Consider the following 17014-nt stretch of genomic DNA (forward strand, 5'->3'; position numbering starts at 1 on the left):
AAAGCTACATAGTTTAGTACATTAAAACAAAACCAAGGACAATGGTATTTGTATAAGGTTCCAAAAATATACAGATGGAAGGGGAAAAAAAAAAAAATCACTGTACACAAGTCTGAGGTTGTTAAAGTGACCAGAGAGACTGAACAGTGCAAGACATGCTTTTCCAGTTACAAGCTCAAAACAGAAGTGCAAAAGAAATTAAAGCTTTGTCTGAAGTGATTTACTTTTCAGGAAAGGAAAGCTTTGAATATTGTCATCAGTGTTACAGAGAAACCTCCATCCCACCTACCCCACCCCCACACATACACACAAAATAGTTTTAAGTTTTTTCCATAATACAGCATTTCATTCCAGTGGCATCCCCCTGAGCCTGGTTATCGTAGGGACAATTTGTTTGATGTTTAATTAGATGTTGGCCTGTAAATCAAGGCAGCTTCTCAATTCTCCAGTTTTGGCTAACAGTACCTGCAGTTTACGGGCAGTGACAGGGGCAGAGAGTCTGGGCTCCAGCTCACCTGCAACTGGCTTTGTAAGACCACCTCATTGTAAGCAAGCAGATGTGCGGAAAGCAGAAGCAAAGTCATGGCTGAGGAACAAAGCAATTGCTTTATAAGTCTCTGTGCTCTCTCCCAGAGTTTAGAACAATTTTGGGCAAGTGCTTTTAGCAGGCTAAGATGTACATGCATCTATCCATGCAAATATAGAATATGGCTCCCAAGACCTAGAACCAGGGTGTGTGCATGTGAAGACTGGATAGAAGGCCCTTCCTTGTAAGTTTACAAAAATATATAGCCAATACTGTAGCTTAAGAAGTCAGTTTTACTCATTACAGAGAACCCCAAAAAGTATTAACTACTTTTCAGACATTCCAGACAAGGTCACTTGTAACAAAAAAGGTCAAGTTCTCTAAAACAAGATTTTAAAAGTGTATCTTTCCTTCAAGTGAACAGGACATCTGTTTTTAAGCTTAACTTTTTAGTCAGTTAAGACTGAATTTATTTAAGATTTTATGTGAACATATGCATAAACACAAATAAATTTACTTTAAACACATCTGCACAGAAAAAAAAAAGATTAACCCATCAAAACATGACAGAGCAGGTCTGGTTAGTATGTAACTATTGCAAATCATAAAGACTCTGTGCATTAGGCCCACCCATACAGAAAGCAGGGGAAAAGTCTCAATGAAATAAAATTACTGTTCAAGTCTAAGTGGTGTTTTGAAGAGCCAGCAGCCTAAGGGACACCATGAAGCTAGTCACAGTATCCACACAAGCAAACCTGCTTGGGCTACTAAAGCAGTGTATCCTCCTGAAGGCGACATTTACTCCCGTTATTTTCTGTTTCGAAGGCGTTTAGATTTCCTAGGACAGTCTGTGGATTCAACTGCCTTCCTCCGTTTTCTAGGAGATTGTTCATTTGAGCCAGAACCTGACGAATTTCCTACTGTACTCTCCATCACCTCTCGCAGCTTGCGTTCAAGCTCAGCCAACCGGGCGTTCTGTTCACCTATGATTTGGGTTTGCTCTAGCAGTTTCTGGTCTTGATCTTGGAGTTGTTTCTGTTGCTCTTGCACTTTGATGCGAAGCTCTGAGATTTCCCGCTTTAGCGCCGTCAAGCCCGTGCCATTCGCTTTTACTTGCTGCTGGAGTTTGGTAACCTCCTGTCTCGAAGGGTTCTGCTTGGAGAACAGCTGCATTGTTGTCAGTGCTGCAGAAGGCCCTGGAACTTCAGAGAAAACTCTGATTAATCCTCTACAACTTTAAGACAAAGGTAGAAATTGCATCCCAGTTTTCATATTTTGCTTATCCCCACACTCTAAACATGAATCTGAATGCCGCTTTAGAGTTACATGAACATGTAAACAGATTTACAGTCATTTAAGTTTCTAACAAGAGCATATGGTATCTCATAGCACAATTAGTTTAAGTAAAATACCTCAATTTTCAGTAGTCTGGAAGACAGCTCACGATTCATTATCTGTATATAAGCCTTCCTCCTTTTGCTGTATCAAAAATTATGTACAGATATGATGTTGTCATCTAGACTTATTGTCACAGATGTTAAGTCAAAAACCCATAACATGTCCATAAATTACTTATTACAGAATAGCTATATTAAATAAATATATTTTAATAGAGCAGCACTATTCTGCTGTCTTAGTTATAGACAGCTGAAGTTCCAAAATTTTTTGGTTTGGGGCTTAACTTACTTTTTAGAAGAAACGTAATTCTTTTCCATGCTTCTTTAGAATCACTCTTCCTAAGTACTAAAACCATACTAGAATTAGAGCTTGGGAATGTTGATTTTAATTAAGGTCTTGCAAATCAAGGAGACTAACAGCTACTATGTAATGTCTTGCACTTTTTCTGTCATAAAATATATCACTTTTTCTACCATTTTACTCTTCTAGCAATGCTGTGCAATTAAGGTGAAACTTGTAAGGGCTACAAAGACAGAAGAGCCTAGAACAGTCCTCCTACTCCTCTTTACAATGCCAGCACAGCTTCACTTTGGTGACACTAAAGGGTTGCCATTACAGAGGTTATGCTCCTCTCTCCATATAGGAGGCATTTTTATGCCACATAAAGCCTTGAAAAGCCAACTGACATCAACTATGGTTTGGGCAATGCTTTCTCAACTGAGAGACTTAATGGAATTGATGTGTAATTAATAGGATATAATTAAGAGGTGGTATACACATTTATGGCTAAAAGGATGGACAGGACATACCAGTAACAACAAGCAGCTCCTACAGCTAGGCCTATAATTTTTGCTTAAGATACAATTATTTTTAATTTCTAGCAAGTTATCCTTTCGGAGAGTTAATTTCCCAGTTCCTAAGAAGGTTGAAGATATTCAGCACAGGAGTAACACCACAGTTCTACTAACCTTTTGCTTTTGGCTGTTATGAGGCAACCACCTGAGACTTTGGTTCACAAAAGTTCTGGGAAGTCTGACAGATTATATGAAGGACCAATTTAATTGTTTATTTATAGACTGTTGTTTTAATTGTCTTTTCACTATTACTCATAAGTATTTTGCTTGTTAGTGATACACTAGCACCCCAGGAAAGTAAAAAAAAGCACATATAAGTATGTTCTAGCTCTCTATGCACTACAACAGCTTAGGGTAATTCATTTGCCAATTCTCCTTAAAATAAAAGGCGTTGAGTTGTCATCTTATGTGCCAAATTTCAACCAAGTGCAATGATAAAGTCTCATTCATTGGTGGCACAAAAACATTTGTTTAATGAATACACACTATTCATAATTCTAACATGTATTCAAGTGACTGTTCTTTTGGTAGTACAAAGGCTCCTTAAATTTCAAAGCAAATTAATTTCAGCTGGCATTCTTAAGAAACAAGTGTCATCAATATTTATGTAATAAAGCTCACATTTAAGGGAGGGAGCTTCAAAAAGGTAACAGTGCTGTGAATTTTTACAGAAAAACTAAATAAAACTTAACTATACATTGGAATTAATACCTGGGGCAGTTCCTATCAGACGTCCCGATACATCTGACCCAGGCATCTTTCTTTTCAGTATTGGAACAATCTTCTCATCAAAATATTCCATAGCCATGGAGGAAATGTCCCTTAGTTCTTGAAGAACTTCATGAGCTCTCTGAGGAGCTCTTGTAGAGTTTACATACCTTAGCACACGATAAATTTCATCTATTACCTAAAACATTTAAGAAGAATTAGGATTTTCCGATAAAGGCAAGATTATTTCAGATCATTCTAGAAGTGCTGGCATATTCAGGGGCTTTTACTACACCACTATTGCATACCATTGCATGCTTCAGTTCTAGATCAGCTTTTTGAAGTGAAGTGCTCTTTGTGAGGTATCAGAGAAGCTACTCACTTGATCAATCACAACAGCTCTCTTCAAACTCATGAAACAATGCTAATTGTGTGAAATTTTGTTTTATTATGTGCATACTCGAGTTCTAAGTTACATAATCTATACTCAGTAGAGCATAGTAATTTCTTTTTGGAGAATCTGAAGCAAGATATTCTAAGCCATAATGCCGAGCAGTCACTCCCACAGCCAGTTACCAGGCATAAAAAAACACGTGAATGGAACAGCAAGAATTATCATTATGTCAGTCCGAAGAGCTGTAAATATTTGAGTCTACTTGCATACACCCAAAATACAGCAAATTCAGGTTAAGTTCAAAATACATTAATTTAAAAAACATCAAGTCAGTACTGAGAGAGAACATAAGCACTCTCTTAACAGGTTTGACAAACAAGCCTTTTAGTTAGGACAGATACAGACAGATGGAAGGTGTCCTGCTAATCTGTGAATTATTGGAGGCAGGTGAAGATAGGAGTGCTGGGCTCTCATGACCCAAACTACAGACACAGGTATTTTGCACAGGATTAAGAATGGCTGAAGAGTCTCCTGAGGAACACATATCATAAGGACTTAGAATCATAGCTAAGACAATAGAGTTGCACCTTGGATTTTAATAAAGGAAGCTCAGCTAAAATGTTGCATAAGACAGACAAGATCAGTGTCTCATCACACAACAAGCTTACAAAAGACTTCTCTAATTTTACCAACACTATATCTTGTCAGCAACAATAACCTCAAAGCTTTCTCCTGCCATCCTCAATATAAAATCTCACAGCAGTGCTCTGCTATCACCAGGAACCCTCACACAGTATGCCGAAACTCAAATCAAGACTCACATATGTGAATACAAATTCACTTCCTGACAATTCTGTGGCAAATTAATTCAAACAAAATTTTCTGTGTGGAGCAGGGCAGGTGAGGGGGGGAACCACCAACTCTAAGTGAACACTAAGCCTTGAATCTGCTTGATCAAAATAGGATTTTATGGTGAATTGGTAACTGTGCTGAAAGCACAGTGGTGCCAGCAAGCTCATACACTACATAAGTAATTTAAAAAAAAACTTTTTAGCTGTTGTATCAAAATACAAACAAAGTCCTTATGACTCAGTGCCCACAAGGAAAATGGTTGGCAAGCTCACTTCCCCAGCTCCTGCAGGCTCCAGGTCCAGACTGAGTATTGCCTTTCCATCTGCTCCTCAAAAAAGTAAGGGAACATATAAGTATTCCATTTACTACGCAAGCAACAAGGACTGAAGTTTGACTTTATGTTGTATTTATATTTTATGTATAGTATATTTTTAAAATTTAAGTCAAATAAGCATAAATATATTCAACTATAGTGATTTAATTTTAAATGAATTAAAGTCAACAAGAGTGTACAGAAATCAAGTTACCTCTTTAAGATAAAAAACACATTTCATGCCAACAGCCTGTCCTACCATACTGAATGCAGAAATGCCTGCCGTGCTGCACCTGAACCCAACAGCTATCTTTTCCATTCTTCCCAGTGCGATTCAGTTATCTGCCCATGAAAAAATAATACCAACGTATCCAAACCTCACACGGAAAGACCAATTAATAGAGCATTAGGCTCATGTTCACAGATCTTGTTTCAACCCTGAGCTGTACCAATCTCTCTCAGATCATGATTTCGTCAATTCACCTGTGCACTTCTGTTTTCACAGCTTGTAAAACAGTGGTACCTCCAATGTACAGCTTGCTTACATAATTTATATTTTATGTTGGGAATAGTATTCTGAAACACCAGAATTCTATAGTAGCAATAGTATTTTTGATACACTTTGTCCACATACAAAACTAATTCCATCTACTGTAATACTGAGCAGTGTTTCCACATACTAAATATCTTAATTCAATTAATCTGAAGTACTCAAACCCTTAAGAAAAGGGCCAAAAATCTTCCTGATTGACTAAGTGCTTAGTGTTAAATTAGTCTAAATTATTACATCTTCTGATGACCTGGCCTCCAGCTGTTCTGTGCAATTGAAATTCAGAATTAAACCCTTACATATAATGTGCTTCTTGTAAAAGGTGTTACAGGATGCATATATCACAAGTCAAATGCCAGAATTAGGAGAGAATCTAAGGAAAAATGGAAATCAAGTTTAAAATAATTAATATTTAGATAGAGTCTGGTTCATTCATTTCAGATTGCCTGCTACAGCAGAGTATTGACTTGTGTGTTTGTTTGAAAGTATCTGAAACAGTTTCAGTATATACATATATATACATGTTAAAAAAAGTAAGTTTGTCCCAGGTTAAGTTACACAACTGCTCTTTTCAAGCATAGATACACATTCACATAATATAGTCTACATTTTACCTTTCCAGGTATGAAGCAACAGAGATTAGAATCCACATACTTCATGAAAGTCATATTTAACAGAGAGAGTCTCGTTTCCACAGCAGCAAGGATGTCTGCATGACGAGCTAATGAATGGTTTCTTCTTTCTGACTCCCGTCTAGAAGACAGACCATTAAGTGACACTGATTTAACAATGAGTCAACAAAATGAAACTGTAACAATCGCTCAAGTTCATTTCATCCTGAAAACCCTCTGAGGTTTGAGAATGTAACCACTAACATCAGTTCTGTCTTTATGGAAGAAAAACCTGATACATTGAGAGCCAGCTAGTAACAGCATACTAAGCTTCCTTAGACAAAACTAGGTCTCTAAATAATTACTACATCTTATGTGATCCATAAATTCTACATGTGATGTAGGACTATTTAAAAGCAAACTTTCAGTACTAATTAGCAGTAGACACTGAGTTGGTGTTAACATTTTTATCACCCCCCATTCCTACAGTTAGTATTTCAATGCAGTTGACAAATTTAATGTATTATTAGTGCTTGCTACAAAGTTTAGGTTGAGATATAAGCTCTTTTGACAAAGGATGTCTACAGTAAGTAGCATTTAGTTTCTTCACTCTGACTGGGAAATCTGATAGGACACAGTGGCAGCTGCACTTACTGGAAAGAGGATAAAAGACATTGCTTCAGTGATAAACTGGCTTCTAGTAATGCTCACAACATCAAACCCACCTCCCTTTCCCCTGTTTAATCCTTAGCACTGAACCACCACTCCCCCCCTTTTTTTTTTAAGTAGTCATAGATAAATCATCAGTGAAGGCAGCTGGTCTTGAAAAGGAATGGCATTTATTCATTCCTAGGAGTCCTTGCTTGATTCACCAGCACAGTTGAGTAATACAGGACTCACTCTTCTTTCCTCTGTTTAAAATACCAGAGACACTTTCCAATAGTCCAGTTTCTAGTATATGACAGCTTACATTCATCTACATTATTATTCTGTAATTAGATCTTAGGTTCAAGGCACATATGGAAAAAAGTGAAATAAAACCAAATGCGTCTCAAATTTTCAAGATATATAAGCGGAATTAACAAGTAATAAATTCCTTTTCAATATTCTGCTTAAAATAATGTAGCACATTTAAGTTTAACTACAGTTTTAACTGGTACATACCTTGGGAGCTGAGCTTTAACTTGCTTTTGACACAAGTTGTGGTATCTTTCCACTTTCAGAAATCCCTGATTTAACATTCGCTGGCAAACCAAGTCCATTCGCTTACAAACCTGTATTAACGTAAAAAGAAAAACTTAAGGCTCAGTTAAGGCCACAAGTCACTTCTACTATTATCTTATGCACACTGCTGGGTAGTAAAAGATTCTCTTATCAGTTTTTGCTCCATTTCAAGAGGCAGAAACTGCAGTTGAGGTTAAGGCATCACCAACTCTAACAACTATGACACTCCAAAAAGGAGTTGCTATGCTCCATACAGTCCACAAATTCATCTCTTGATATTGACTAACAAGACAGTTGGCTGAATGCCACCCATATATATGGAGATACAATTTCCTCTGATTTTAATGGAACTTGCAAATGCCCACGTCTAGGTTTTAACTTGACTCTCCAGAGTGATTCTGGCAGACCAAGTTAATATTTTGTAGTCTCAAAAAAGAAGCCTTTAGAAGCAAGAAATCATGATGGTTTTCTCTCAGTATTTAAGGCTCACGCTTTTGAAGACAGCCACAATTAAATTAAAACACTTATACAATGCATGTGAAACAAGATTCATTTTCATATAAAAAAAGGCCTTTTCTTTTTGTTTAACAGATTGTTTTATTTGCTATGTTGGATGCAAACAGCCTCATTTTTTTCCCACAGATGCAGGGAGAAAGGACATTAATAGCTGCAGAAATATAATAAACTGCTAAATTTAAACCTTCACAGAGTAACCAGTTACAAGACAAAGACAAATCTTACAGCAGTTTAAAGAAATTGCAATTCAGTTCTGAAGATGCAAGTGCTTAGTGAACAACTGTACTTTGAAACTTTTTTTTTTGGTACTAAACTGCACAACTCCCCCTGTGACCCCACTTTGCTTTGCCTTTGGATTAGCTTTTTTTTTTTTAATTTTTAAAATAAACACTCCTCATTTCATAATTTTAAGGTCTACGTAAGCTTAAACCTTGTGGAAGAAAATTCTCACTTCTCACAGAAAAGCCTGCAATTATTTTCTCTTCATATGGAGGCACTACTTAAAGAAATTCTACTTTCTCTGAGTCTAGTTGAGGTTCTGTGAGAACATACCATTTTCAAACATATCTGTATTAACAGCCCATTAGGCAATTGCTGTCGATTTGTCTGTGCTCCTTTGTATTAGATCTTCCTTGTTATCAGTCAAAGGAGAGGGCTGAGCCAGGCTGACTCCAGAGGTACAGCCTCCCCACTCACCGAATCAACTAAACCATGTCCAGCACATAAAAAAATAACGCTAGCCCTCAACTACAGGAAGGAGGAAATTGTCACATTTCTTCTAAGATATAAGCTGTATTAGGGCTGCCTAGATCCGAGGCCATGTTTGAGTACAAGACTTTGCAATGTAATGCTAATGCTACCAAACCCCTGAACTCGGAACCAGTACCTGCACAAGGGCTGTGTTAGTAAGGGAATTATTCAAAACAATCCTATATACACTATTGGCTGCTAATGCAGAGGAAGCACAGAAAGATTTTCACCTTGTGTGCACTGACACCTGGTGGCAGCAGGGACTTTTCAGGGTGCTGAAGCCCTCCCACATCCCAGAGAGTAGGTCACAATGCCTAACACTAGATTTCTTGAACACTGGGTTTTTTAATCTTGCTCATTTGCTTACACTACGCAGCATGAAGAATTACCTGCTCCAATGTCTGGACATGGCCCATATTTGTGCAAATAATCAGTCTAGAACACAGACATTGAACAGATAACAGGTACCAGCAGAAACCAAAAGTGGTTTTCTGCAACTTATTTTACCAATCACCTCAATTCTCAGCTGGTTCCTGAAGTCACCATTTAAGCCATGTGGTGCCTCTATTTATAGGAACAATATACCTCTTTCAGACTGCATAGTTGGCAGCCATATGCAAAGTAGAATTACTACACTTTTAAGTGTTCATATTAGTCCAAACAGTTTGATACTAGCTATTCAACAGACCATAAGAAAGTAAAAAGTTAAACTTGCTCATATTTTTATTTGCAATTTTTGGTGAATATTTACTAGCCAATAAGCTGTAAAAGCCCAAGTTTCCTCAAATGTCAAGTTCAACCAGCACTGTGTTCAAATTTCAGCATTAGAAAGTTATTCTGAGTCCATGCAAAAAACAGAATGAAAAGGTCATTGCTTCTTAGTGTACTTACTTATATGCAATAACAGCTTCTATGAAATAACTAATTTTCCATTTCATATGTAAAAAAACAAACTGACACAATCTACTAGACAACTACTACCAGCTTCCCTTTCCTCAAGAATGTCTTATTTCTTACAAGCTTCACCAACAGATGATAATCAATATCAAAACAGAGATTAAAATATCCTAAAGTATTTAACATTCAATAGATATTTTTCTTAGAGGCTACACAGACATCATGTTTCGTAATGTCTTTCTAGGGTAAAGTATAAGTAAGTGACAAAATGCTGATGACTTCAGCAAGAAGCTTTAAAATAGAAATGCCTGTAAACACAGATTTACGGAAACTGTGGGAAGATTAAAGCCATGCTGTCCAAAGGCTATCGGTCTTTATTTGAGCTGTGCAGAAAATAAACACAAGTTTGCTGCAGAATCTAGGACACTTCTGACGTGTCAGAAACCAAGATAACCCTTGTCTCAGAGCATTCACGGAAGGAGGTTGTGGATTGTTTGTTTTTGATCATGCCTGAATAGAAGCGCATCTCCAAGCTCAGACATGTGAGGGAAAACAAACTGGAATATAAGAATTTCATTATTATCCCACTCAGCTAAAAAATCCAGAGCTTCTGTAAATCATAAAAAAAAAAAAAAATAAAAAAAAGAAAAAAAAAAAGGAAAAAAATCACAGTACAACAAGCCTTCAAAAGCTGGAAGATAACTTAGTTTCCATATCAGCATGCATGCTAGGCTGCAGCTTGTCCAGAACATTATAGCTTCAGATATAATGATCTTTCAGGTTTTCTGTGTTTCTCTTATACTGACATATCAGAGGAAGGAGATGAAGTAAATACTAAAAGGGCTGAAAGCAAAAAGCTTTTCACCTCATCACTTTATCGAACAAAAGCTTAAGAACTTAAGATTTGCACTAAGGCAGACAAGACTGCATTCTGAATACGTCTTGTTTAGTCTCCATTATTTTAAAACTACTCTGCTTAACCAGTAGGTGCTTCACTCATGCTTTTAAATGCAGTAACATCAGCAATAGCAGAAAGCATTACGCTCAGGAAAGCAAGTGCTGCTTTGCACAATGAGGGGCCCGTGGTCTTGCCCTTCCTGATGGCAATCATCATAAGCAGGAAATGTTCTTTACCTCATCCTTTGGTGACAGAAAGAGACTTATGGATCTTAAGCCTTAGATTATACTCCTCATTATGCTCTACATAAACAATACAGGTTCCTGTCTCTATTTTAATCTGAAAACTTGCTGATGTTCTATGTCTTCCAACCCAGCCAACTCCTTACTCTGTCTCCTTGTATAAAATATAGCGGCAACACCAGTTCAACTCAAACATTTTGGGTGAGTTTTTATTCTTTTGTTTGTTGGGTGGGTTTTTGTTTGTTTGTTGGTGCCTTTTTTTTTTTTTTTGGCAGGGTCGGGGGGATGGTGGTGATGGGAGGATCAGTGAGATAAAGTGATCCAGAAGAAAGAGATTACTACATCCATTTCCAATGCAGCGATCCAGTCAAAGTGATCAGTCTAGGGAACCCACATTTTGTGACTACACATTTACGATCAAACTTCATTTATGTTGATTGATGTCATAGAATAATTGGGATTGGAAGGGACCTTTAAAAGGCCATCTAGTCCAACCCCCCCTGCAATGAGCAGGGACATCTTCAACTAGATCAGGTTGCTCAGAGCCCCATCCAGTCTGGCCCTGGACATTTCCATGGATGGGTCATGTGCTAGATCATATCCTCCTAGCTTTTCAAGACGCTTTATTCCATGGAATGCCACATTCTAAGGTGTTGATGAGGCTTCTTTCGGGCACAATTTTAATATGCACAAGACATAAGCAATTTAATCCCTTTCATTCAATTAATGTGGTCCTGCAATGTATCTTTAGCAGAATACTACTCATACATCCATTCATCTCTCATAAGAAGCTTGAGTCAGTTCATCTAGAGAAGAAAAATTCACTGTTTGTGTAAGACAGATCTTAGAGCGTGAATATACAAGTGTTTCCCTAGGCTACTTGTAGCCTTTAAAATCTGGAAGTAATTAAATTTCATTATGAACTTATGCCTGGGCACTGTTATTTCTAAAGACTACCTTAATTCCCTGTCAACAACACCTACAGTTATGCAAAATATCCAGTCTCTTCCTCTCAGTGAACTGCCAAAAGAACATCTGTAGTTCTGAATGGCCATTTGAAAGGCCTCACTGATCAAACTGATGTGGTTACGAGCTACACTTTTGATTATGTCAAACCGGAAAGGCTTCAATTCTTTACATCGCTGCTGGTTAACAGAGACCAGCATATATACTTCTCACAAGAACACTTGTTATACCTTCTGATGTGCTTTCATGGAACAGTAAGGAATTTGATGGAGACTAAGTTTCTTAGCTGTCACTGACTCAAAAAAATTAAAAATAGGGAAAGACCAGGTCTATAGCTTCCTTCATTTTACTACTAGTATTGTTCCATGTGTGTGACAAAGTTGGTATTTATCCAGTCTGGTTCTGCATATTTCTGAAACTTCTGAAAGGGGCAGTCTTCTTCTAGAAAAATGAACTTGCAGGTGCTACACAAGAGAGCATAAAACTGTTGCATTTCACTTAAGTAGCACAGAGAGTTAAACAGTTGTTTTAGTCCTTACACCACCATCCTTCCTATTTTTAACTTCACTGCTAAAAAAGTGCTTACAAACATTAACTTCACCCTACAGAACGAAAAAAACCCTTTTATTGACAGCTCCCATGGGTACTACTGTTTATAAAATGCAACAGGACAGCTGCAGCAAAGGGCTGTGAGTAGTATTGCAATACAGACCATGAGACACTAAGCATTCCCAAACAGCGCATGTACTTCTCTTCCCTCTATTCAAACTCTAAAGACGCAAAAGCAGAGACTGCAATCCAAAAAGGCAGCACTACATCTTTTTCACAGATGCACTACTTACTCTCACAGAAGAAACAGAAGTCTTCAATGGACTGACAGCATGGTAGAAATATTTAGGTACTGGTATTCTTTTCTTGGTCAAGTATAATTAAAAACAGATTTTTCTGCTTGAAGCACTTTCAGCTTATGGTTACAGTCAGGATGCAGCAGTTCAGGTTGCTGATCCAGGACACATGCCATCTCATTTTCTACAGAAATATACTTCTAGTATTATCCAGCTTAAGCTGAGTTCTTAAAAAATAAACAGTACAGTACATGCAAGTTTACAGAGGGTTACATAAGCTATGCATTAAATCCCTCACTATTATTAAATTCACTACCTCATAAGAAATTCAATAAGAGACAGCAGCTTATCATATTATGTCATAGTTTACATCAGGCTCCTTATGCAGGCAGTTAAAGACTGATATACGCTGATCTCACTGACAGCTGCTCTTTTTTTTGGCATTATAAAGTTTAGAAGTAGAGGTAATACCTTTTATTAGATCTACTACTATAACTGGAATAAGCAGGCAGCCTTTCAGGAAGATAAGAGCTTTTAAAAATATTTCTTTCTTCCTGCCTCATTTATTTCTAGATAGGGTAGGGCCCTTGGAGCAGCAGCGTCACCATCTCCTACACTTGAAGGCTTAAGCTTTATAAGTAAAAATAAATACACACACGAGGCACAATAGACTAGTCCCCTGAGAACAGCGGTAACTGAGGAAAACAAGCCTCCAGCAGCCTGGCGATTTCTCACAGTGGGCGAGCAAAACGAAATAAGTACGAGATGGTTAAAAGACCTTTAGGAAAGCGCGTAGGGCGGCACATACTCCCTGCCGATGCCCGAGGCTGAGGGTCGGTAGGGGATAAGGGAGAAAGCCCCATCCCACCGCACCCCGACCCTTTCCCGGCGGGAGCAGCCGCCCGGCGGGGGGTGGCCGGGGCCGGGGACACACCGCCCCACCCCAGCGCTGCTCCAGCCCCGGGGCCGGCGAGGCGAGCTTCCCCCGGTGGGCCCGGGTCCCAGCCGCAGCGGGACCCCTCGCCCGCCCGCCCCGCCACCTGCCCTCCCCGGGCCCTACCAGGCGGAGCTGGCTCGTCTCATCGTAGGACAGGAAGCTGAGGATGCTCTCAATCGCCACGATGGGCAGCCCCATGAGCGTGTTGCTCTGAGGCGGCGGCTCCAAGGGCGCCAGAGCCTCGGGAGGCTCCGAGACCGGAGGCGGGGAGAGCCGCGCCGAGCCCAGGGCGCCGCCTTCCCCGTCCGACAGGAGCCGCTCCTCCGGCGCCGCCATCTTGCCGCCCGTCCTTCCTCTACTGAGGGAGGAGAATGAGCCTTCCCATGACGACACTTCCGCCCCTGGGTGTAGCGGACGGAACGCCCCGCCCCGCGCGCCCTTGGCCACTTGGGGGCGTCGGAGCGCGTGGGAGAGGGCAGCCGTTTGTGGGCGGCGCCCCCTGCAGGCCCACCGCGGGCTGCCCTCGGGGAGCGTGGCCGCGGGAAGGACGGCCCCGGATAGCGCTGGGCGCCGGGGTGGCCTCCTGTCGAACGAAGGAGGGCCCCGAGCCGTGCTGGGGGCTGCTGGGAACCCCACCAAGGGCAGATTTAAAACAAACGGCTGGAAAGAAATCTGTGGTACCGTGTGTAGCAAAACCTTGAGGCTTTGCTTTCGGCAAACGTGGCAGGGGGTGAAAGCACAAGCGGGGCTTGGTGAGGGCGTCAGGAACTACCTGTTAGAGAGCAGCGTAGGGGAAAGGGACCTGGACAGCAGGATGACCATGAGCCAGCACTGTGCCCTTGTGGCCAGGAAGGCCAATGGCATCCTGGGGTGTATTAGAAGGGGGGTGGTTAGTAGGTCCAGAGAGGTTCTCCTTCCCCTCTACTCTGCCCTGGTGAGACCCCATCTGGAATAATGTGTCCAGTTCTGGGCCGCTCAGCTCAAGAAGGACAGGGAACTGCTGGAGAGAGTCCAGCACAGGGACACGAAAATGATGAAGGGAGTGGAGCATCTCCCTTAGGAGGAAAGGCTGAGGGAGCTGTGTCTCTTTAGCTTGGAGGAGACTGAGGGGTGACCTCATTAATGTTTATAAATACATAAAGGACGAGTGTCACGAGGATGGAGCCAGGCTCTTCTTGGTGACAACCAACGATAGGACAAGGGGTAACGGGTATACACTGGAACGCAAGAGGTTCCACTTAAATTTGAGAAGAAAGTTCTTCTCAGTGAGGGTAACGGAACACTGGAACAGGCTGCCCAGGGAGGTTGTGGAGTCTCGTTCTCTGGAGAGAATGACCTTTGAAGGTCGTCTGGTCTTAACATGGGTTGTTGCAAAACTACAGGGCTTTTTTCTTCCCACTCTGTGGAAGAAGAGACAGCAGAGCAGGGGGGTGGAGGAGGCTGCAGTAGCTCAGAGACACAGGCTGTCCTGAGCTGGAGGGGATCAGCCAGGCCTGCTCCTCATCCCACACAGGGCAACCTAAAAGTTAAACCATATATATCTATATCTATATATCTCTGAAGGCTTCTTGAACAGCGACTGGCTTGAGGCTGTGGCCCCTTCCCTGGGGAGCCAGTTCCTGTGCCCAACTGCCCTCTGTGAGGAGCTTTTCCCTAATATCCAACCTGAGCTTCCCCTTGAGGCAGCTTCATGCCATCCCCTCCGGCCCCGTGGCAGAGGAGAGATCAGGGCCTCCCTCTCCATGCGTAGTTCTGAGGAAACCATGTGAGGAGAACCTCCAAAAGCTTTGCAGCTGCCCAGGTGTGCGGAGGTGCTCCCCCTGCACTGCAGAAGCAGCGCTGGCTGCACCAGCACAGCCCAGGAAAATGTGGCTGAATTACAGTGAGGCAGCTACAGGCGAGAAAAACACCTTTATAGCTTGTGAAGCACAACTATGTAGTTCTTATAAATTTAATCCTGGTCTTTCTATTCTATGTATAGATAGATGAATGCCCCCACTTTGTGTCCAACCTGGGCCCAGCTGCCTTGGCCAGAATGAGCAGTGGGAACTAGGGTGAGCAGGGGGTCTGCAGATATTGAGGCAGTGAAACAATTAAACTCTACTCTTTTATTTGCCTTTAATCCATTTATATTAGGGTAGTTTCTTGGAGGTAATGTCTGGAGCAGCAAAGGGATGGGACCAAGGGCTGTTTCTAGAACATTCTCTGGTGCTTCTTAGCGTGTTCACGGACACACCATGGTTGCACAACCATTTTAGCCTGACAGAACTTGACACAGCCATTGACAAGTATGGTGCCAGTCTCCTCTCTGCCTTCAGCTGCTGCTTTTTCACGTCAGTGGCGCTGAGCATGCATGTTTGACTGGGGAACTGGTGCTGCCAAAGACCTACTTGTCAAAGAAAATCAATAGGTATGTGCCAGAAGTGACGGTAGCAAAGTGTATGGGAAAAAGCCATACAAAGTTTGGACACAATGAGACCACTCACTGCAGTACCTGCACTGAGGTACTGAGGTACTACAGCTTAAAATATGATAGGACTAAAGCATTAGCTGCCTGCAGCAATGCTGGTCATTGTTTTCAGCCATGCTTCTTCTCTTTGAAGGTTTATCTCAGTGAATTTCTTTCACGTGCAACTTCCCCCTTTCCTTGGAAACCCACCTGGAACCTCCTTCTTAAAAGAAAAAAATTGCAGATAGAAAATAATTAACTGGGGAGCAGGGCAAACGCAAGGGTAAGCCTTTATTTGTGTCATCCTAATGGCACTCCAAAAATGTTCACTGAAATTAATATTTCCTTTTTGGGAGCAGAACACTGTGTGCCTTGTACGGATGTGGAAATGTTTTGCTTCCCCCCGCCCCTCAACTCATCAGTGTTGCTGTAAAATGATCTGGCTGTCTTGCAACAAGGGTTTTATTCTTGTGCATGATTTTAGGACCTGATCTCCTTTCACATGCACACTCAGCAGTTTCAAACACACTCAGGAGAATTCTTTATAAACTTGTGACTTGGCACATGAAGTTTGGGCTGGCAGTCCATTAATGTTTTAAATGAAGTGATTTTTTTTCATCTTACCTAAGCATATATAATTTAAGATAGTTTCAAGAACACTTTTTGTTTTGTCTTATAATTAGAACAATTTTAGTTTTTAAGATACAGCTTTATGATTAATAAATATAAGCTGAATGTTCTGTATGTATATTACTAAGTACAATATATTAATAAGGTGCACAATATATATTTTATATTATTAACTACAACAATATAAACAGATTTATAGTTAATAAGTCTGCTTCAATAAGTAGGCTAATTCTGCTGCCTTCCAGGTTCTGATCCATGTGCTTCCCCAGAGTATCTTGTGCCATTTTTCTGAGCATGCATTAAGTTGCAAAAACATAGACCATACACACAAAATCCCCATCACAGACTATTTAGTGGCTTAACTTTTCAGTTACTGTGGGACAGTGTGAGGGCAGGCAACTTGATAATACTTCCTGGAAGGGATGAAATAAAGTTATGTAGAGTCTGTTGAATG

General features: G+C 40.6%; 1 protein-coding gene across 3 annotated transcripts; it reads right to left on the minus strand.

The window, feature by feature from the left end:
• Positions 1-799: 799 nt before the first annotated feature.
• Positions 800-13834, minus strand: FBXO28 (F-box protein 28). 3 transcript variants are annotated; one of them, XM_065834936.2, is made up of 7 exons: positions 13605-13834; positions 7371-7480; positions 6210-6348; positions 3490-3685; positions 2213-2269; positions 1939-2005; positions 1591-1728 (listed from the first exon to the last, which is right to left on the minus strand). In XM_065834936.2, exons 1-6 carry the CDS (start codon positions 13815-13817, stop codon positions 1977-1979), a joined length of 744 nt encoding a protein of 247 aa, XP_065691008.1. In that variant the 5' UTR covers positions 13818-13834; the 3' UTR covers positions 1591-1728; positions 1939-1976. The 3 variants fall into 3 exon arrangements, with proteins under 3 accessions (XP_065691004.1, XP_065691005.1, XP_065691008.1); XM_065834932.2 differs by lacking the exon at positions 1939-2005 and having other exon boundaries at positions 800-1728; XM_065834933.2 differs by lacking the exons at positions 1939-2005; positions 2213-2269 and having other exon boundaries at positions 800-1728.
• Between the last annotated feature and the right edge of the window lie 3180 nt (positions 13835-17014).

Source organism: Patagioenas fasciata, chromosome 3 (assembly GCF_037038585.1).
Source record: "Patagioenas fasciata isolate bPatFas1 chromosome 3, bPatFas1.hap1, whole genome shotgun sequence".
In the NCBI taxonomy this organism is placed as follows: Eukaryota; Metazoa; Chordata; class Aves; order Columbiformes; family Columbidae; genus Patagioenas; species Patagioenas fasciata.